General features: G+C 40.0%; 1 protein-coding gene across 1 annotated transcript in view; it reads right to left on the reverse strand.

Annotated features, from left to right (window-relative positions):
• Positions 1 to 441: 441 nt before the first annotated feature.
• adipor2 (adiponectin receptor 2) overlaps positions 442 to 23,450 on the reverse strand; it is a 31,738-nt gene continuing 8,729 nt past the window's right edge. The window contains exons 2-8 of the mRNA XM_080886394.1: positions 15,265 to 15,615; positions 3,840 to 4,022; positions 2,949 to 3,120; positions 2,087 to 2,273; positions 1,818 to 2,005; positions 1,174 to 1,367; positions 442 to 1,089 (exon numbers count right to left, since the gene is read on the reverse strand). Of these exons, the coding sequence (XP_080742520.1) occupies positions 961 to 1,089; positions 1,174 to 1,367; positions 1,818 to 2,005; positions 2,087 to 2,273; positions 2,949 to 3,120; positions 3,840 to 4,022; positions 15,265 to 15,351 (1,140 nt within the window). The 5' untranslated portion in view covers positions 15,352 to 15,615 and the 3' untranslated portion in view covers positions 442 to 960. The remainder of the gene's footprint in view (positions 1,090 to 1,173; positions 1,368 to 1,817; positions 2,006 to 2,086; positions 2,274 to 2,948; positions 3,121 to 3,839; positions 4,023 to 15,264; positions 15,616 to 23,450) is intronic.

Genomic DNA, 23,450 nt, shown 5'->3' on the forward strand with positions numbered 1-23,450 from the left:
GTTTTCACGCCTGTAAGTGACTCCCGTGTCGCCACTGGAGACGGCGTACTATGTTTTGATAGGATTTGGATGTTGTGCCAATAAATTTTCTCTAAAACCTCCCCCACCTCGTGTCCTTACACAAAAAAAAGTTACTTGAAGCGCCTCCCACCGAACACTGGAACAAGTGTAGAATTGACACCTCTCCCCCTCGGCTCTAATTGGTTTACCATCTATCATATTTATTCTTGCAATCATTTTTTGTCATTTTTTAAATATATATTTCTTACAAATCTATAACCCAAAGTTTAGAAATCTTATTTACATGGAAAAGTTGTTATTTTTGTTTGGTTTTTGTTGTTTTTTAAATTTTAAAAGTGACTATTAACCCTTTTGTCCGCATTTGCAAAGCTTCACAATGAGAGAAAGAATCAATTTTGCACTCAATTCTTCCCCCCCCCCCCCCCCCCCCATACTTTCATTTGTTTGCATCCTCTAAAGAGGCAACTTGGAAAACAGCATTCAGCAAAAAAGAAAAAAAAGTAGTAAAAAAAAAACCAAAACAAAAAAAAAATGTTTGGTTTTTTTTCCTTTTTAAAGCATGAATCACGCTTCTGCTGGAAACCAAACCATTAATCCAAGAAGAGAACGTAGGGAGGTTTGAATGTCTGGTATCCTCCCGGACAAAAGGATTACTTCCTGGAAAGAGTCTCAGAAACTGCTTTTATAAAACACGCTGTCACAGAAGTGGTTTTATAGTCAAAGCAAACGGAGCCAGAGGAAATGGGGACAGACAGGCAGACAGAGTTGGATTTAATCGCGTCCTATGAGAAGGACAAGCCACTTCGGTCTTCAGTTTGGGGGTGAAGTGAGTGTGTATGTGTCTGTTCGTGTATATCTGTGGATGTAAGAACCAGTGCCTGACACAGTTTTCACTGTGTCAGTAAATGATGAAAGGGTCAGTGTATGTTTGTATGTGTGTTAGAGATTGCCATCCTCAGTGCAGCCTCCTCCTGCCGTGAAGCGAAACTCCTGCAGGTTGGAGACGCCGTGGAAGTGAACGAAAGCCCCGGCGACCACCAAGATGTGGAACAACTGATGGGAGTGAAACTGCGGAGGGAACAGCAGGACATAAGAATCACGGTGAAGAGTTTCTAATCCAAGCATGTTTCCTTACCGGCGACAGACACTCACCCAGATGTCACACTTGCCGGGGAAGAACCTCTCGGGGATTCGGGCGGCGTACAGACAGGCTCCGGTGATGTAGAGCGTGGCCATGAGGAACAGCCAGCCCATCTGGCCAATGGTGGTCGCCTTGATCAGACCCTCACTGATGACAAAGTGCAGGGTGGGAACCACGCCACTCAGACCAAGGCCCACAAACACGCCTGAACAAAGAATGGACACAAAGTGAATACACGAGTGAGCAGATATAGCAAGGGCCGCTTTAAGAACATCGACTGTCAACCAACTTAAACCTGTAATAACAGATTTTTTGACTCATGGATTATTAGATTAGACAACCAAGCAAGTAACACCAATCTTAATTTTTTTACTGAAAAGATTTTAACCGGTGTTGAGTTTGATCTCTATGGGTAATCCAGCTTCCTTAGCTACAACAGCTGCCATAGACTCCAGCTGCCCCTTATTTTAAATTAAAATGCTTTTATATATTTTTACACCAAATCAATCAGGGTTACGTTGAGGCAAAACTTAGTGCCACACCTTAGCAGCGAAATATGCAGTTTATGGACCAAATATGGTGTCCTCTATTGTAAATAACAGGCCTGAAGCCACATGACCACAAACCCAACCCATCCTCACTTATCCCAATCTACCTGCTCTGACTCCTCTGTACTGCGGAGTGGCAAAGAAGTCGCACTGTGATACGGTGATGGCAGCCAGTCCTAGTACACAGACCACTATCAGGTAGATGAAGCAGGGCTGAGGGGAGCAGTAGAAGGAATAATACAACCAGGGGACGAAGGAGCCCATGATCAGGAAGGCGATCCCACTGTAGTCCAACCTGGAGACACAACAACATCGTGAGCTTACTGCTGAAGAAAAGACGTCCCCAATACAGCATGAAGACCGAGACATTTCTTACTTGGAGAAGACTCTGGACACGCCCTCAGAGTGGCAGTAGACTGTGTGGAAGAGCCAGGAGAATGAAAGGCAGAGGATGGCTCCCAGGAAAAACATCCCGATCACCACCTTCTCTTGGACCGGAGCCACAAAAGACATGTTGGGTCTGAACATGTACATCAGGCCCAGACAGAGGAAAAACAAACAGCCTGCAGAGAGATGAGATGACAGGGTAAGATGGATATCAGTGATATTAAAATGAAAAAGTATCAGGACTCACAATTTCTCCACTACAATGACGCCGAGGTGCACACTCTCACACGCCACAAGGTGGCAGCAGAGAGAAGAACAAAACTTGTTTATAGAGGTGTAGAAGGAAGGATAAATAAAGAGTTTTAAAAACCTGGGATCAACTACAACTCTTCCACTCAAGCAGAAAAATAACACACTGGATTTCCTGGACCCATCTACTGACGGCAGTCGCTTGGCTTTCGACACACACGTTTTTATGCAACGTAACAAGTTAGCAGGTTTGCACAAGGTTCTCTGTTACCTAATGAAGTCTGGATAAATATGCAGATTAGCTGAAGAATAAAATAAGGAGTGGAGTAATACATTTCAGAAATACACACAGGAAAAAACAATCCCACTCCTGTTATTTCCAGCCGTTAACCCTAATCCTGTTCTCGTGGTGTGTGTGCATGTGTGCGTGTGTGCATGTGTGCTCCAGTACATCTGCCATCTCATCATGCCTCAACATTTTTGCAGAGACAATTTAAGATTAGGATAAAAAGGTTAAAATGAAGAATACAGAAAGTTAAAGATGCACAAAAGTATTGAGTTTTAGAAAACTCTCTCAGTGTGTGTGTGTGTGTGTGTCTTACCTAGCAGGTGTGTCCAGATGTTTCCCGTCTCTGTGTGGATTCTAAAGATGCTCTTGAAGCAGGCGCGAAACGAAGGCATGGGAGGCCTGTGGCCGTGAAGCAGGAAGTCGTTGTCCTTCAGCCAATCGGGGAGTACATCGTGAGGAATGACGCGCCACCGACCCTCCCACATCTGATTGGTTAATAAGGGAAAAAGAGGAAACATCTACATCATGATCTGGTATGAATGGAAAACTGCTGCAGTTTACTGGACTGGAGTGCAGATCAGGAGTGTCAAATGACAACTATTATGTAAATAAATATACTGACTCCACCAATTTACATACAGCTATTTTTAGCTACAGGACACTCGTCCAGGCTGTGCTGTTTCAAAAGCACACACTCTAATTCTTATAGTCGCGTGATTATTTTTATTTCGACACAGTGACGCGTCTTTACATCACAGTGTCATAACTGTTTGCATCTGTATGTATCAAGAACCACATCTGAAGAGCTTCCTGCGGCGTAACAGTGCTGGCCTTTTTTAGCTTTATGCTCTTAAACTGCACTAAATTACTGAACTCTTTTTTTTTAACTCTCCGTCTTTTGAAACACATTCTGTATAAGCGATAAAAAAAAACAAAAAAAAACTAAGCAAACACAGAACTCTACCGTAGCTGTTTTTATGGGTTTATTGCTGTCGTTTACTATGTGGCTTTATTGAGTGTAACAATAAAACCTCCTCAGTAAAGCAAACATACCCCAAGGGAGGAGTACCTAATTTAGTGGGCGGTGGAATTAAAAGGTGGAGCGCTCCCCAACAATCTTTTCAGATAAGTTAAGACGAAGGTCTGAAGTGTGTTTGTGAGTGTGGGGGGGTTGGGTTGGTTTTTTTTGTTTTGTTTTTTGCACCTTGTGTACAAACTCCTCCATCCTCTCCATGGCGTGGTGTGCTTGCAGGAGTGGAGTCATTCCCATGAAGCCTTCATCACCGTTCCTCTCATCCTCCTCCTCCTCCTCCTCCGTTTCCTCTTCTTTTCTTCCTCTGTCATCCTCTTCGCTTACCCTTTTCTTGTCGTCGCACTCTGGGACGCTCTGCAAAGAAACACACACACACACACACACACACACACACACACACACACACACACACACACACACACACACACACACACACACACACACACACACACACACTTACTTAGTCGAAGAGGACCAGCTGTTTTCTGACACCTTTACCATGAACCTGCTCTGGCTGCATGCTACCCAGTTCAAACATGTGGGAGCTATCATCGATCTAAGCTTGTGCAATCCTCCTCTCACATGCAAATTACATTCAACATGAGTGACAAGACTCATAGATCCTTTCTTAAACCTACTGCTGACCAGTGACTGGAAGAGCACACACTGTACAATGTGATCATACACTGAGGATATTTAAGACCACTTTCATCAGAAGCTAACTGTAGCAAATTAGAGTGTTTGTTTTTTTGTTTTGTTTTTTTTTACCAGTGAACAGCTTTTTAATTAAATATTTTAAGTTTCTTATTTTCTAAAAGTTGTAACTTGTTCAAATCTTATATACATGAGTGGCTTCATGTGCAACACTTCAGTCAATGTCAAACTCATAACTGTGTTTAAATGTGCTATGTTTAAAAAAAAAAAAAAAAAACAACTATTTTTTTTTATATAGCACCTTTTGTGCAAGTATTGCAGTTCAAGGTATATAATTATTAATATATAATAAAATATTGTAGTGGTAAGTAAAAATCCAGATGAATAAACCAGCAATAAAATAATATTAGTTCAAACAAAGTAAATAAAAACAGGGTTTCGACACTTCCAGCTGCTGTCAGACTCAAACAGCTGAAAGCCTCCTTGCAGATTTGTGCCCGTGCAGCTGAGGCGCCGCGCTGATTCATACGCTGTCAGCACGCGAGACAAGTCTACTGAAGCAAGACGATGAAGTGTTTAAAAATAAGCCAACATGTAAAATAAACTGACCTCCCTTTAATCTACTTCACTATTCAAACCAGGAAACATAACAACTTATTTACATTCATAAATTTACAACTCGAGAATTTAGCTCCATCGTTTTTCTTTTCGTTCTACCTTTAACGCTGTTACTGACAACTCCTCAGACAGTCCGTGCAAAGCTTTTAAACTGTCCCATATCCCAGCATGTGGTGCACAAAAACTATAAGAGAATACGCGCATGTAAAAATACACATTTTATCATCCCTATCTGACTGCATACACAAACAAATCAGATTAACAAAACTGTAAAAGGAAGAAAATTAAAGCTATTGTGTAAAGAAAACAAAGCCATTTTATTATTAAATCGCTGCAGTCCCCGTTTGTCTGAGCTATCATTTATAAATAGAGGCTTAAACAGACAGTGTGAATTCAATCCAACACAATAGCTGTCACCGCTGGGTAGTCTGTGGCAGAATTAATATGGCTAGCGCTTTGTGATAAATACACAGTCATTCATCATTACTGACACGCAAACAAACAGTCGCACACAGTTAAGCGCTCGCCGACACACCGATGATGTGTGCGGTTTCAGGTGGGAAAGCTGATAAGTATTAAGGCCACACATGCATCAAAACACATACACTGATGATTATTGTTATTTTTTATTCCTCTTAACAAGCCACAGATTTATTTATGTTTAATAGGAGATGATTAGAAATGGCATCCCTCTTGTTCTTTTTAATACTCCAGAGGAGCAGGAAAAGGCCAAGTGAGGAAATTAGGGGAAAAGTGGCAAGACAGAGAGGGACACGAGAACAAGTGGGTTGCAGAAAGAGGGAGAATGAGAGTCCTGTTTTATATATAATGCATGACTAACCCCGTTTTTAAAGACCCACCAGCAAAATACACTGCAACAGCAAGGTCTCTGCTCGTGCACGTGTGCCTACTGACCATGACATGCCGTTTAGGAACTGAAAGTGAACGTCTCCGAAGTTTATTTTTCCTTGAATCTGTGTGCACACAGTGTTTAACCACACATGAGAACAAATCAGAGGCCGCAAAAATGCAAGGAAGGGACAAAAGCTTCCATCACACTTGAGGGCAATATTTTCATGAATCTGCTGTTTCACCTAACGTTGATTCTCGGTGTACTTATGTGCAAAGGACCTAGTGCACTATGTCAGCAGAGGGTATCTGGGTGACTGCCAAACAATCACGTGTGCCCTCCGGTCTTTGCATCTCTCATGGATAACCTCTCATGTGTGTCCATGCATGCAAGTAATACAGGTGTGGCCTTAACTTCAGGTGCTGCCAGTCTGGTTGTGGATTGTGAGATTCTTGAGTAACTCTGTGTGTGCACACGTGTCTGTGCACAGCAGGAACAACAGCATGTCCTCTAAGGTCAGGATTATGCTCGGTTGCAGATGCACAGACGGACGAGTAGCTGTTCTTGCGATATTATATCCTCGTCGGCTTTTGAGACACGTGTGGTGCTCTTCGCTGATGTAGAAAGTGTATGACACATAAGCAGCACAGCATCTACTGCAGTTATCAATACAACTACTGTCATCTCACGACCAGACTAAAATCCCCGATTAGTTTTGGATGCAAAGCGCACAGTTTATTTATAATTTATCCTAGCAACAAGCTACTCGCCTAACCTGTCTTGCTGTAATTTGAATCCATGTGAATATCAGAATAAAATTATGCTAACATCATGTGAAAACAAGACTGAATCTTGTGACTGAGTTTTATCAACAAAACTTCACCAAACAATCTATATGTACGACAACGCTGAAGCCCTGAAGTAACGCCCGCACATAACACCGTGGGACATAATCTGTTAGTGTGTTTGTCAGAAAAATAGTGATTTAGTACAATTGACCTCATTTTTAACACTTTTTTTTTTAAATAAACCAAAATTAGCCTCTTGAAAAATAATCAGAAATGAAAACTGCAAGTTGCAGACCAAGTTTGTTAAGACAATAGCAGGTAAAAAGTTCTATGATGTGCATGAGTGGAATAGTATTCAAGTATATGGCCACCAGCTAAAAATAATAGGACATGCACTGTGACAAGTCAGTCACATACTTGCTTTATAAAACATGCCTTGTTCTCCTAGTCACACCCATTAATACAAGCACTTTTTCTATGCTCTAGTGCTTTCTATCCAACATCCACACATTCACACTTCGATGGATGCATTAGAGAGCAACTTGGGTTACTATCTTGCCCAAGGATATTCTGCATACAGACTGGAGCAGCCAGAGATCAAACCACGAACCTTCCGATTAGTAGACAACCTGCTCTCCTGCTCTGAGCTACAGTATGCTAGCTTAGTAAACTTTTTTCCCCCTACACAAAAGGTTTGATTACAAATAATAAATGACTGAAAAGGCCGTTTCTGTTACCTGGTGTGAAGCTGACATTTTGGAGGCTGTTTTCACACGACCGTAGAGATGTTGTTATTAAAATCTGCAAAAACAGCTGTTAAATCCTGCCAGAGTGCTTTCCTGCTCTGATCGTGAGAAGCGGGTTTAATATGGGTATTCTGTAGCTGGTAGTTAGCAGCTTTCGTCTTTCTCTGCCACGTAAAAGCTGATGAAAGAGGCTGATTGCAAAGAGGAAGCTATGGGTGTCTGCGCATATTCTCAGGAAGAAAAATACAGAGAAACTGAAAATGACCGACTGCCAGTGATGCAGGCACAGAAACTTTTTTTTGCTTTTCTTGTGAAACATCAGTTCATTTGAAATCAGCCACAGTGCTGAGGTTTAGCAGCAGGCGACGCAAATAGCCGAGCTGCCAGCTGCTCAGCTGAAGCTGCTGTAATCAGACCTAAAAACTGAGAGGACAGGAGGAGGTCTGTCACAGCGAAGCAGGACAATTTTCCTGGAACTCTGGGCTACCCCTCACACACTTGTGCTTACATTCAGAGATAAACACGCCTGTGAAAAAGCCTGAACATGTGACTCAGCTGCATGGTTGTCAACAAGGTATTATGGCAGAGTTTACAGAGTCAGATTTCGCTCTGTATAGGAGAGAGTGCATGTCTACTGATATGATCCCATCTATCCAAAAACCATTCATTCTTATCTCGGTGAGGTCACCATGCACCAGCTCATCGTGTATGAGTAACAACGCAGTCCGGAGGTCAGCGAGGCCCAGATCGTTGCTCGTCTGGCACAGTCACGTGTATTTTGTGTAAACGTGTCACAGTTGGTGTCATGTATAAGCTGAACACTTCTCCTCTCCATTTTTTGGGGGGTGGAAAACAAATTCCCGAAGGACAGTTGGGAGCCTCTTCCCAAACACTGAATTAAAAAGAATTGATAGCATGTTCAACTTGCAGCCCAAAGCTGAAACGGACTTATTCATATGGCTCATTCTTCCTGCCCAACAGTCCAAAACTCAAAGATTAGCCGGAAACAGCAAACACAGTGTTCACATTTGCAAAGCTAAGCCTGGTACATGTGTTTACTGAAAATAGAAATACCACAAATATACATTTTTTTAAAAATTTTTTTTTATCTCATATTGTAGCAAAATGCATCTGTGTCTGACACACAAGGTAAATAACCTTATCAGTGCAGTGCAGGCACGCTGACTTTCACCAGCTTTGTTAAGTGATGGGATGTTTTAATGCCTTAAGTCAGTGGTTCCCAAACTTTTTTTGCTAGGCCCCCCTTTGTTTTATAAGAAAAATGTTCGCGCCCCACCCCCCTTCTGATGCATGCATGCAAACACATCCTCCAGCCACACACACCCATATTTTGCTCCATTGCGGTTTCTTTCCTTCTCCCAGTTCTCTAAGATACTGGAAAAACTCTTCATAAAAAGATTTGACAGTTTTGTGGAAAAATATGAATTAATGACAGATAGTCAGTATGGGTTCAGAAACAACAGATCAACAGCTTTGGCACTGATAGATCTAATGGAAAAGATAACGGAATGTATGGATAATAAGAGGTATGCGCTCGGAGTTTTCTTAGATCTAAAGAAGGCGTTTGATACTGTTAATCATGAAATTCTATTAAAAAAACTGGAAAAGTACGGGTTTAGGGGAGTGGTTTTGGAATGGTTAAAAAGCTATGTAGGGAATAGGCAACAATATGTACAAATAAATGAATATAAATCTAATTTGATGGATATAGCTTGTGGAGTACCTCAAGGTTCAGTACTGGGTCCAAAAATGTTTATTATGTACTTAAATGATATCTGCAGAGTATCGGAGATTTTAAAGTTTGTAATATTTGCAGATGACACAAATATACTGTGTGCAGGTGGGGAATTGCCACAGGCTTTGGAAATGATCACACAGGAATTAACGATATTAAAGAAGTGGTTTGATATAAATAAATTATCATTGAATCTCGATAAAACCAAATTTATGTTGTTTGGAAACCAAAAGAAAAACATCAAAGTAGAAATATGTGTTGACAATGTATATTTAGAAAGAGTAAATGAAATAAAATTTCTTGGGGTGATCATTGACCACAAGCTCTGTTGGAAGCCACACATTACTTATGTTCGGGGGAAATTGGCACGGGGCATTGCCGTCCTGGGAAAAGCAAAGCATATGTTGGATCAGAAAGCACTGCACATTTTATACTGTGCTTTACTACTGCCATATATGAGCTACTGTGTAGAGGTCTGGGGAAACACATACAAAAGTAACACACAAACAATAACTATAATACAGAAAAGGGCCATTAGATTAATAAATAATGTAGGGTACAGGGACCATACAAATGCACTCTTTGTCAAAATGCAAGCTATTAAATTCCAAGACTTGGTGAAGCTTAAAACAGCGCAAATAATGTATAAAGTCAGAAATAAATTGCTTCCCAAAGAAATCTGTAAATTGTTCATAGAAAGAGAAGGTGGGTATAACTTAAGAGGGAAATGGAATTTAAAAATACAAAGTGCTAGAACAACTTTAAGAACTATGTCAATCTCAATTTCAGGAGTTAAATTATGGAACAGTCTAACAGAAGAAATAAAAGACAGTCAAAACATAAAACAGTTTAAAGTAAAATATAAAAACCTAATTTTAAATAAGTATAAGAATGAAGAAAACGGGGTTAACCCAGGACGGTAATGTTGCTGGTAATGGTGTTGCGGTTCTTTCTTGGTTGTTTTTTTGTTTTGTTTTGGTTTGTTGTTTTTCCATAACTTGTGTATCTGCAAATATACACATTCTGTATTTTTCATATGAAAGAAACTATACTGTGGTGGGGCTTGCTAATTTCTTGTTTTTGATTTATGTATGTTATGTTTTGTTTTACTTCATATGTTTATATGTTTCATATGTTGTTTGTTTAATTTAAGACAAAAAAAAAAATTAAATGAATGAGAGGTAAAACTTGAGGGGGTAGGGACAAATAAGTAAATACTTCAGCCTACTCCTTTTCAAACAAATAATGGAATGATATTTTGTAATGATTGTGAAGGCACATGTTTGAAATGTTTGAAATAAAAATGAACTGAACTGAACTTTCACACCTCAAACATTTAGTAAACAATTAAGCAAATACAAGTAATCTGCAATAAATTACAGGTAGTAATAAAATACTCTACTAACTCTTTTACGCTACGTCCGCACCTACACGGGCATTTCTGAAAACGCAGCTGTTTCGTCCACACGTAAACGGCGTTTTGAATCACCGAAAACTGAGATTTTTTAAAACTCCTTTTTTCCGTTTACGCGTGGACGAGGAATACAAAGTTGGTCACGCAACGTCAAAGGTATGTGCCTTTTTTCACGTCATGCTGTGCGCCACGTTATTGTTTACATGAGATGAATTGCAGAATGGCAGATAGTCAGATTAACAGTATTTTGTCTCTACCTTCAGTTTTTAAATGCTTGCAGATACACACGCAGTTACTGTCCCTCCATTTAGAAAGGCAGAGGCGTCACGGTGTGATTATTTTACTGTAGTTGTTTTTTTCCTGTGTAATAATATTCAACATTGCTATCAATACATTTTTCAAAAAATGCCTCTCTGTGCAAAATGGGTTTGACAACATAAACAGCTGTGGGATACTGTTTGTCGTGACTTGGAGAGCCCAGCGCTGCTCCCGACACAGGGAAAATCAATTATGCAGGCGAGACCTACCTTGGCACTTGTGCAGGTGAAACCAAAGGGAAGATATGCTTCACCATATTTTCTAGTCTTTGGCTTAGAATGAAGTTGGTTTGGCGAGCCCCACACTTTGGGAAGTTCTGCCTTAAGCCATTTTAATTATTCTTTTTTTAACGTGGCAGTAGTTTAAGAGTGAAATAAAAAGGTTATATATTCTGTTGTGATTTCAATTTATCAGTCTGTTATAATATGGCATGATTAAAGTGGGAGTGGTTGTTCATTTTGGATGCGTTACATTTTTTAAAGACTAAACAAAGAGATGAAGGGATTGCACAGTTATTTATTGCAAGAACGTTTGTGAAAATGAATCAAAATGTGCTGTATCTGGGATCTCTTAAGATACTGAATAAAACCTAAAAAAAAGAAAGAAAGAAAAATGAATGTCAGAGCATGACAGCAGAAAGACTCGCAACACTTTTCCTCTGAGCATGAGCTAAAAAGTTGGTCTTGGATGATATATAGACACAAGAAGAGGAAATCCCTCAAGGTATCGGTCTGCTCAAGATTAAATGAGGCACTTTTTCTCAAAAGTCCCAAAACAGCAATATTGCCCAATGCCACACACACACACACACACACACACACACACACACACATATATCCCCTCAGGCTCATTAACTACCCTATACGTATACCTGGCTAATGACTTTCTCCTGACTAATGATGGCGCACATGCACTTACACACACCTACATACACATACTGTGTTTGTAATGAATGATTAGCTTCTCTAGCTTGGTCAGGGGTGAGCAAAAGAGGTTCAACATCCTCCAGTGAACTTTAAACTACATGGTCCAACTCTGAGGACCAATGACACAAGAGTTGGAACTTGAACTGGTGTTGGAGGGAAGTGCTCACACTTATACACGCTAACCCTTGCACAGCACAACAGACATGTGACTCACACATGTACAGCTGCTCTCTTGGGGCAGTAAGGGTAAACACACACACACACACACAGTGGTCACAAGACAAACTGTTTGTGCAAATGAACGCAAGTAGGCATGAATTTGCAAGTCCAGCAACAAAGTCCTAGATTTTTATCAAGCTGTTCACAGTTAAAGACCTTGAAGCAAGTTTTTTTCCTTCCTTGCTTCACTGGATAAAGAATGGAAGCTCTGAAAGCCTTACCAAGCTGGGAGATTTTTAAAAGCAGGGGATTTTATTTGCCTTCTTGCTGATATTTTCACAAACAATGCTGGTGGGTTACTTCAAAATAGAAAACCCTCACTGGCCACTTTGTTCAAATACTCAATCAGCCAATCAAATGGCAGCAACTTAAGGCATTTAGGGAAACATTTAGGGAAACTTCGAAATTACATTGTTGGCATTTCAGAAACTGCTGATCAACTGGGATTTATTATCTCTAAACTTTACAGAAATGGTCTAAAATAGATAAAAACATCCAGTGAACTGAAGTTTCTGTGACAAAATGCCTTATTGATGTCAGAGGTCAGAGAAAAATGGCTACAACCAAAGTATGCAGAAGAAAAGATTCACATCATGGATGTGCAGCCACTGTGATGCTTTCGTGTCAACATGGACCAAAATCTCTGAGCAATGTTTCCAGCATCTGGTTGAATCTGTGTAACAAAGAGTTAAAGTGGATCTGAAGGAAAAAGGAGGCCCAACCTGGCACCGGCAAGGTATAACCAATATACTAACTGGTGACTGTAAGTGCTAATTTGTTCCCCACAATGTTTGAGGGTTTAATGAATAATGACTAAGAAGGATGCTAGAATTACTTAATGACTGTGATTGTGGATGACAGGTACAAGAAAAGGAAGTAAAAAGTGATGTTACATTAACCTGAGATGGATAAAAGTTTAATAAAAAAAAAACAAAAAAAAAACACCCTGACGAAGTGAGGATGTTTGAAGACGTCATTCGTCTGTTGGCATTTTCCTTTTACGTTGTTGTGTGTACGTGACTGAAAACAAATTCCTTAGCTGTGTCTCATTCAGCGCTGTGTGTACTACATGTGTTATGAGAGTTTGTCATTATTTGTTATCTTAGGATAAACAGCTTTTTTTTTAAAAAAAACAAACAAAAAAAACAAAACAGAGGACATAATGTTGACTGAGTTTATTGGGTTCTGCGGATATTTTTGTTCCTATGTGGGATATTTTCTTATTCCTACTCAAATTATTTTCCATTATCTCCATTATGAAAAACTTTAAACTGGACTGGACTCATGTAACAGATATTACCACCTTAAATTCTTCAACATCTTAATTACTTTCAGTAAATTAAATGACCTGTAAAAAGACCCATAATTTGACTTTAATGATGTTGTGTTTTTAGCCCTTACAGGCATCTTTCATGACAATCTCTAACTTTTATGCTATTTCTAAAACAGTTATGAGCACCAAATTCCCTATAACACATAGTTCATGCAAAGATAGCAGGCTGATGACTTTGGGATGTGAAACTATTGTTTCAAAATTCGGCTCTGCAACAGAGGGGTGTGACCAGGAAAGCACTCAAATGCCAGAATCCCACAGGGACAAGTTCAAAACTATCAGAAAAACAGACACGTGTACATTTTTCTGAACAGGAGATCATCTCCCTACCATAAAATCAAATGTAAATCAAACATATGAAATATATAGGTCACACTGACAAAGAAAAAAAAAAAGTTCCAGTTTCACGGAAAACAGGAAGTGTAATACCACCCCCAAAACCAAACCGCACAAGCACAAACAACACATCTGAGAGAAGCTAACACCTGAGCAAAACACTTAAAAATTCAAATGTGGCCTGTGGGGTGTTAACACAGCGTGTCCCTGCTGACTGGGGCAGGGAGCCCCGATGCTGTCTCAGGTGTCTGTGTTCTGTTACAGCGGGTAAAAAGGCCAAACACAAGCAGACACACAAATACTATTGTGTTTCAGCTCAGTGTCCCACTGCTGATCGTCTTTCACAGCGAACAATAGAACAGCAGCTCCGACTGTATACACACACACGTTCAGTCTGAATAAGGACAAATGGTGCCTCTGAGGGTGAGTGTCTGGCACATTTGTGTGATAGGTTACCTTCATATGGTGCTAAACACACTGATTTTTGGTAACATTTGCTTTCCTTCCACGAAGACAACTCTATATAGTACTAACAGGCTTATTTCAGGAGCTGTGAGTTTTGGCCTTATTCACTATCCACATTGCTTGAGATTTTAGAGAGGAACCAAAAGTGAACATCAGGCAGTCCTTGAGGCAACCTCATCAAAATGCACTGCTAATTACTACACCCCAGAATGACTCATCATTGAGTCTGAGCAGCCTAGAAGGTGGTGAGGGTGTCAATAATAAGTTGAGGTTGGAAAAGCTGAGGAGGTTGTTCGTGATGAAAACGTGCAAAATTTAATTCTCCAGCAACTCTTTCTAAGCTGCTCAGGTATAGCAGCAGACTGCATTTGAAGTTTTATACGCACAGCTTTGTCAAACTGCTAATGGCATAGATTGTGCTTTTTGTACTGGATATGCTTTATGTAAAATACTTCACAACTTTTCTGTCTCCAGGAAACTTCCCACTGAGAAGAGTGTTAATGTGTTACTTCAACTCATGTTTTATGTACTGTGCTTTATTTGTTTTATTTTTAATGGTTTAATGTTAAATGATTAAAGGATAATTCCCTAACAAAAGCTCACTCGCAGAACTAACAACAAAGTAGGTCCAAAATGTTCCTAAACAGTTATTGGCATTTCTAACTTTATAATGCTCATTAATAAAGAAAAGCCTCGCAGCCTTTTTATGTTAAATTAAATATGCCGTTCAATAAACTCCAAAGGACACAAACTGAGGCCAGACTATGACCAAGTGATTAACCCTCAGTGCCAATTACTGTTTTTAATCGATGTGTGTGGTGTGTGTGTGCTTCAAATCTACTTTGTATTTATGTACACAAGAGCCCCCAGCGAGTTTGCACTTTGCTAATAAACTGATATAAAATATAAAAGAAAATTGACATTCATTTCTTTAATTAAACTTAAAAAAAAATCCTCCAGCTCATGTTTTTTTATTTTATTATTAGGTCAACAGACTGGTCAGCATCAGTTACACTATATTATACTTTCCTGTTAACAACACCTGTTTATTTATGAACTTGAGGGTGTGTGTTTTGGTGGGATACTTTTACAGTGTAACCAGCTGACCCACATCACGCCTCACTGCTCTGAACCAACCACAGCAAATTGTGTGTGTGTGCGTGTGATACTTACCCCACTGTGCGAGGGGCACTCTGCGGTGCTGAGGTGACTGGTTGAAGAACCTGAGGTGGGCAAGTCTGCTTTCTCCCGTGGACTCATGGGACCTGTAGGCGTAGACTCTGTGGTGTGTTGTGCTATGAGATTTGAAGTTCTATGTCGCAACACAAATGTTGGGCCCTCGGCCCCACTCTTCTCTCCTCCGTCCAGCTTGAAGTGCTGGACTGGCCTCCAACGAAGACTGAGGTGAACTCAGCGGGCAGCGGACAGACTCGCAGATGTTGATGAAATCTGGTTGGTGAGATGGGTGACCAACCAGGAATCCACTGAGAAGGCGGGCAGGACTGCCACTTGACTTGAAGGAGACTACATTTTTTGAGGAAGACAAAGAAACAAACAGGAAAAACCAAAGTTATTTGTTTATTCTCAAATTTAAATACATAGTCATAACATGTGATCAAAACAAATCTACTTCACAACTGTTAAAATGTCCAGGATCTTTCAAAAGAAACAATTTTTTTCTAAGTGGGGTTTCATTTATTCAAACATAAAATACATTTTGGTGTATTAGAAGGCCAAAAATAACAGCAAAATATATGAACTTGTGCTACAAAGAGTACCACAGATTCTTTGGCAAACTAAATCTGGACCAATGATTATGTGACAAACTCCAAAGGACCATTTTAAGCAGAAAAAACCCTGAAACCACAAGTTTATAACATTAACCTAATACAATCATTCACAATAACAGTCTCCAAGTAACTGAAAAACAGAATGCAATAAGAAACAAAATATATATTATAAAATAAATACATGATCCTGCACACACCCGTAACAGCCAGTGCATTAGTGAGGCTTCGTGTTTGGTTTGTGGCTTGGCCGCCCAGACTAAAAATAAATTTAGTGGCAGCATGGCCTGAAAAGGTCACACGTTTGTGTTCTCCTGACACACAAAAGTGTCCTGCAGAAATATCACCACAGCCAAACAGCTACCATTGATTACTGCATTCTCTGTCACTTCAAAAAAAGTTGCTCATGGCATCGAGGCCTTAAACTACTGCACCTACAAACACTCAAAGCCAGCTAGGCGCTGCCAAATTGCTGTCATGTTGAGTTGCTTAGCGACAAGAAGTGTCAAGGACAGAGACAAGTGTTTCACACACACAGGAAAAAGACACGGAGGTTCAGAACTTACAATCAATTTCCTTTATCGTTCACAAAATACGTCACTATTTCTCAGAACAGTTCTTCGTTGGATTTTACAGGCAAATATATCACGTTGTTTAAGTTAGATAAACAGTGTGGGCAGCATGGTTCAACAATTCAATCGCAATGCAAAGAGACATTCATAATGTAGCTAATGAACAAAATTCATAAGGTAGCCTCACAATATCAACAGCAGTACAGCATGCTCATATTTGTATGTTTATACTGTCTGCAGCATGTTTTTAAACATTCACTGAAGCTTTAATGCTCTGTACATAATGAGAAATACACCTACACACACATATCGGCATACTGTTTATTCACTGTGCCTCTCCAGCACACACACATTTGCTCCAGAGAGGCCAAGTTGATGTGAGTACGCCCTCGAGCATTGGACCACTTCATTTAAACCATCTCTCTGTGCTACCAAACAAGCATTAGGGGATTCTGTACACTCAAGGGTAAAAGAGGAACACAAAGCATGTGCGTACAAACACGAACCACTTAACGTACCATTTGTATTAGGGTGATGCAAGTATGTATGTAAAGCAATTGTTACATACTCCCATAAGTGTGGCGGCGAAGGGTAAAAAGAAAGTAAACAAGAAAGGAAAAAACTATCCAAAGCTAAGAACAAAGAAAATCCTTAGAGCCGCAGGAAAAATGCTGAGCGTCAAACCCTGTGACATTGACCAGCACGCTCTATTATACGCAGAGAAGATGATGGCGACTATTTGAGCTGAACTGAGATGACTGGCCAGTGGGCAAGTTCCCAAATCGAAGCACTTCTACATCTAAAGACTGTCCAATCAATCTCTCCCCCTTTCCTTTCAGCTTCTCCCCAATCGACCATTTACGAAAATTACACTCTTTCCCACTCTAGTTGCGCTGTTATTTTCCGTCATGATGAAAAGTTAGATTTCATGGAGGGTCCCTATTAACTAGAAAAAAAGGGGAATAAAGTATTCTTGAAGGGTATTTTGGCAGCTATAATAGTGGATTCCCAGGACAATAGTCTTGTGGTCTGATTGCTACACAGGCGCAAACAGCTCTCCAGATGATTCAAGTCGCAGACAAGTTTTGTTCTGTGTGGTTGTGACAAAAACAACAATATTATGAGAATAACCACAAAGTTATACATGTAAATAACACCAAAAAATAGATGTGAAAAAGCATTACAGTGTAACAAAATAGAAAATAGGAAGGAAAGGTCTTTAGCCTTATGCTGATCAAATACAATAATTATGAGGAAGTTTTGGTGCGTTTGTTTTTTGAGACTGGGATGTTTACATGATTGTAAGTCAAATATATTGTGATTTATGCTCAGAAAGTCTTTAATCTTTCCCCTGGTTAGTCAAATAACTTAAACAACTAGTAAATTACCCCTGACAAACACCACACATGCTATTAAAACAACTCGAAGTAAACATTATAAAACATGTGTCACGATATATGTCAGGTCAGAAACAAGCTGACTGGCTATATTGCACAAACTAATGTGAATTAAAATCACCGAGAATGATAAATATGAACTTGACCTTGACCACAGTTTGGGTGAAGTCCCACATTCCCATTAGGTGATCATTGTGTCCAAGTTCCACTGAAATCTGACAAATACTCTGGGAGGAGTAGAGATTCTTATGACCTGTGGACAGACGATGGACGTCTGGCCACGGCATGAGCTCATCGGTCCTTCAGCCAGATGAGCTAATAGAAACAAAACTGAGATGTGCAAACCCACTCCAGAAACCGGAGGAAGGAGAGGAGGAGGAAGAGGAAGAGGAAGAAGAAGAAGAAGAAGAAGAAGAAGAAGAAGAAGAAGAAGAACTTCAACTCTGTAAAGCAAAACAATAAATTTGCAGGTTTGAGAACAGACTAGGGTTGCAAAATTCCCGGAATTTTCAAAGATGGAATCTTTCCATGGGAATTAACGGGAATTAATGGGAATAAACGGGAATTAACGGGAATTTATGGGAATAAAGTGGGAATTTTCAAAATTGAAGGTTGGCTCTTCTTAGGGAACTTAAATATAGTTGAGGAAAGTATATTTTAGCATAATATTGACAAAAACAAACAAATGCAATTCAAATACACTTGAATATCCATGCCATTCCTTAATCACATGTACAGAGCACAAGCTTGCTGCATGGCTATTGAGACCACCTACTGGCACTGTGCATGCCTCCATCACATGTACACATGGACCACACTTTTGAGCCTGAAGGACAAAGAGTATTAAAGGCACACATTTGAGCCTGTGGACTTAACAAGTGAGGTAAGTTTTGATGATATTATGGGAAAATATATTCATTAAATGTTTAAATTGTGAATATCACATAAAATGTATTAATCTGGTAGATAGCAATCTGATAAGATGCTAAATAAAATGCTAGCATCTGATAAGATGCTAAATAAAATGCTAGCATCTGATAAGATGCTAAATAAAATGCTAGCATCTGATAAGATGCTAAATAAAATGCTAGCATCTAATCAGATGCTAAATAAAATGCTAGCATCTGTTAGATGCTAAATAAAATGCTAGCATCTGTTAGATGCTAAATAAAATGCTAGCATCTGTTAGATGCTAAATAAAATGCTAGCATCTGTTAGATGCTAAATAAAATGCTAGCATCTGTTAGATGCTAAATAAGCCATAGCTAGTATAACATAAAGAAGATGCTAGCTTCCTCATTTGGTTGTTTTGTTTTGAAGATCATTCCAGTTGTTTAGCTAGCCTTACTATTTATATCTGTTTATTATCATATTGCAATTGTATTATTACGATCTCTTGCATTGCATTAGCATTTTTACAAGCTCTTGTTTTATTTTACAGAAAAATGCCACGTGCGCTATCTGATGTGTGGAGACATTTTACACCAGCTAATGTACAAGGGAAATCTGTATATATGTGTAAGTATTGTGATAAGACGTACGTGAAGAATGCCACAAAAATGCAGCAGCACATTGCAAAGTGCAAAAAAATTCCTCAAGGCCCAACACATGCAGCAGCCAGGAGTTCCACTCAAGGGGAAAATGAATCTGTTTCAGCTGTATCAGAGTCAGATACCCACTCATCAGCTCCTGGTCCCTCTGGCATCAGAGGATTCTTTGATTTTATGGATGACACTAGCCAGAAAAACGCAGATGAGTGTTTCGCTCGTGCAATCTATGCAACTGGCTCACCCCTGATGCTGACATCCAATGTGTACTGGAAGAGATTTTTGAATGTTCTCCGACCAGCATACATTCCCCCAACCAGACATGCATTGTCTACTCATCTACTGGATGAAGAGTTCAGTCGAGTTCAAGCAAAGGTGAAACAGACCATTGACCAAGCTGACTGTATTTCAGTCATCTCTGATGGATGGTCCAATATCAGGGGACAAGGAATTATTAACTACATAATCACCACTCCTCAGCCTGTGTTCTACAAGAGTGTAGACATAAAGGAAAACAGACACACAGGCCAATACATTGCAGATGAGCTAAAAGTGATCATCAATGACCTTGGACCAGATAAGGTTTTTGCACTGGTCACTGACAATGCAGCCAACATGAAGGTTGCCTGGGCACATGTGGAGGAGACCTACCCTCATATAACTACTATTGGCTGTGCAGCCCATACACTAAACCTTCTCCTAAAAGACATAATGGCACTAAAAACAATGGACACTCTGAATAAGAGAGTGAAGCAAGTTCTGAAATATGTTAAAGGCAAACAAGTAACTTCCGCTACATTTCTGTCAAAGCAAAAGGAAAAGAACAAGAGTACTACACTGAAGCTTCCCAGCATAACGCGATGGGGTGGTGTTGTTATCATGTTTGACAGCCTTCTGGAGGGAAAGGAGTCTCTGCAAGAGATGGCCATATCCCAGTCTGTAGGCATCGACAGTGACATCAAGAAGGTCATCTTGGATGATGTGTTCTGGGAAAGTATCTAGCAGTCAGAAAATCCTCAAACCTATTGCAGCAGCAATAGCGAAGATAGAGGGGGATGGTGCCATCTTGTCAGATGTCCAGTGCCTTTTTGCAGAACTCAAAGAAGAAATCCAGACAATTCTGCCCACTTCCCTACTACTGAAAGCAGAGGAAACGGCTGTGGTCAAGTCATTGGAACAGCGGAGGGAGTTCTGCATGAAGCCAGTGCATGCAGCAGCATACATGCTGGACCCCAAATATGACAAGGGCATACTTTCCGGGGAAGAGATCAACGGTGCCTATGCGGTCATTACAGCCATGTCTGACCACCTGGGTCTCGATAAAGGCAAAGTTCTAGGCAGTTTGGCAAAGTATCGAACAAAGCAAGGCCTTTGGAAAGGGGATGGAATATGGCAGTCATGCCAGCACATATCTGCAGCCACCTGGTGGAAGGGACTATGTGAATCTGAGGCCCTTGCACCTGTAGCCTCCATCCTCCTCCAAATCCCACCATCATCAGCCGCCTCCGAGCGCAACTGGTCACTGTTTGGGAACACCCACACAAAGGTTCGCAACAGGCTCACAAATGTGAGAGTGGAAAAGCTGGTCGGCATTCGGGCAAACCTACGGCTCTTTGAGCCTGACACAGAGCCATCCTCAACAAAGCTGGAAAGTGACACTGAAGAGGAAGACTCAGAGTTGGATGCTGAGGAAGTGGACATGTTGTTGGATGATGATGAGGTCCAGGAAGAGTCTATTGACTGAGCAAAAATGAGAAAAGAGGATTGCTTGAAGGAAGATTTGAATGTTTAATGGGACGTTTTGGAGGATAAGTGGCATTTTTCATTTAACCTTTTGAATGGGACTTTGTGGAGATTTTTGGACAGGGGGCATTTTTGAATGAGCGGGGTTAGGGGATGGTAATATTGAACTCAACATTTCTGTTTTTATTCATCCATGAAACAAGTTATTGAAACGTGTTCTATTCTACTGTACTTACAAATAAATCTGTTTAAATATCTGTTGAAAACATTTTGCATGGAGGTTTTCTTATGATTTCTGTTTATATTTATGCTTGGAAATAATATATTCCCAGTTAGTTCTCCTAAATTCCCATTAATTTCCATAATTCCCATTATTTCCATGGACAGTTTCCAATATGGAATATTTCCAAAATTCCCAAGCTTAACTTACCATGGAAATTTACCGGAAACTTTTCGGAAATTTTCCGCCCCTTTGCAACCCTAGAACAGACTCACTAAAAAGCTTTACAAAGTTGAGTCTTTTCACTTGTCTGTGTCCAGCTGCCTGGGAAGTCAAAGTCAAAACACAATGATTGGCACTACTTAAAGGGAAAGACACAAGCGCCACAGTTCTGACCCCATACTGAGATAAAAAGGCACGCTATCAGGGAACATGAGATAAAAAGAGAGAAAAAAAATTATCATTTTTAGACACCAAACCAAATGGGGCTTCCCAGGGTCTGAGCCAAAGCCCAAAGAGGTTTCATTTCTGAGAGACCAGCTGACACACAATGTCTGTCGACAGGATGTGAAATGACTCACCATCAAGATGCTTCATGCTGGGTAAATCTATGATCACAATTTTCTTGGCTCATAAAAGGCTTGTGAATGTCATGTACACGCTTATTGTTCCCTATTAACGTCCTGCTGTGACGTCCAATAATTTTCCACACTCATCACCTATGAAACAAACCAATAACACAGACAACTTTACCATCTGCTCTGTTCTTCTGCTAATTATAGCCACTCACTAAATGCCATCTACCTGACCCTGAGTGGTACTCGGGGAGAGACAGAGGGCTGGACAAAAAGGAGCCAGGTGGACGACCCGCTGGAACTAACTGGAATTAACTGACGCTCCCACTCAAAATCTCTCCTGGAGAGCCCCTGAGTAATGCTTCCCTTTACTGAAAATAAACTCCTCTAGTGCTTTTCAACTATGTCCTAAAAAGAATTGAAAAAAAATACAACAGCGCAAGCAATCCAGAATGCATGCTGTCAGCAATATTTTAAAATAGAAAGCAATCCATATTTTGAAATATTGGGTGCACCTCCTTTCATGTGCATGAGCTTATTGAAATTTTCTGGGGGACTGTTTAGTTTTCATTTTAGGAAGTTGCACAGTATTTTGCACCATATATGGAAAGAAAAACAAACAAACAAAAAAAACCCACCTCACTAAACCTTAATATCAGTTTAAAAAAAAAAAATCACTAAAAATGTATTGATATCACAACAACCTTGAGGTCACATTATTACACATTACTTTAATGATGGACACTATTGAGCTTTTAACATTGATGCTATTGATCCGACTCAAAGGTCAATATCCACAGTACAATGAGTGCATGTATCCACTTCATGCAGGCTGTGATAGCATGCTATGAGCACGCATGTTTAAAGATTACATTACTGATGTCACTCAGCTCCGGTCTTCAGTTTGAAAGAATGAAAACAAGTTTAAAAGTGCTTACCAGCCTTGAAAATGAAAGAAAACAAGTTGCGGTGAAAGGACGAGGTGCACATATTTTTGTTAAAACCACTACATCGAAGATGGAAAAAAAAAAAAAAAAAAAAAAAAAACCTCCACAGCTCTGACTTACTGCTTAAGAGTGTTTATTTTTAGTATATCATCACCGAGCACATCTTATCTGCACCGCCTCCCGCTGCATGTTCTGTCTGATGTACTAAATCCAAAGGCACCAATTTAAAATCACTTTACAAAACAGCAGACAGAAGGCTGGTTGGTTTGCTTTTATCCAGAAGTAAAGTGTTCAGATTGTCACACAGAGTTCACTGTGCCCTCCAAATCAGTATCTCTTGCTTCACATTGTGCAGTTTTCCAAGTCATTGCATTCGCTCACTAAACCCTCAAAATCAAAGGCACATGGACGACAAACACATATTTACTCTTCTCCATCTTATAGATAATATTTTAGAACAATAGCTGGATATTTTTGGCAATAAATATAAAGACTGATAAGACGTGTGTGTCAGGGGTATGAAGCCACAAGCAGTAGTCCGTCAGGAGTATAGAAGAGGCTTCAAAAACCC

The sequence above is a fragment of the Rhamphochromis sp. 'chilingali' genome (genome assembly GCF_963969265.1).
Source record: "Rhamphochromis sp. 'chilingali' genome assembly, chromosome: 7".
In the NCBI taxonomy this organism is placed as follows: Eukaryota; Metazoa; Chordata; class Actinopteri; order Cichliformes; family Cichlidae; genus Rhamphochromis; species Rhamphochromis sp. 'chilingali'.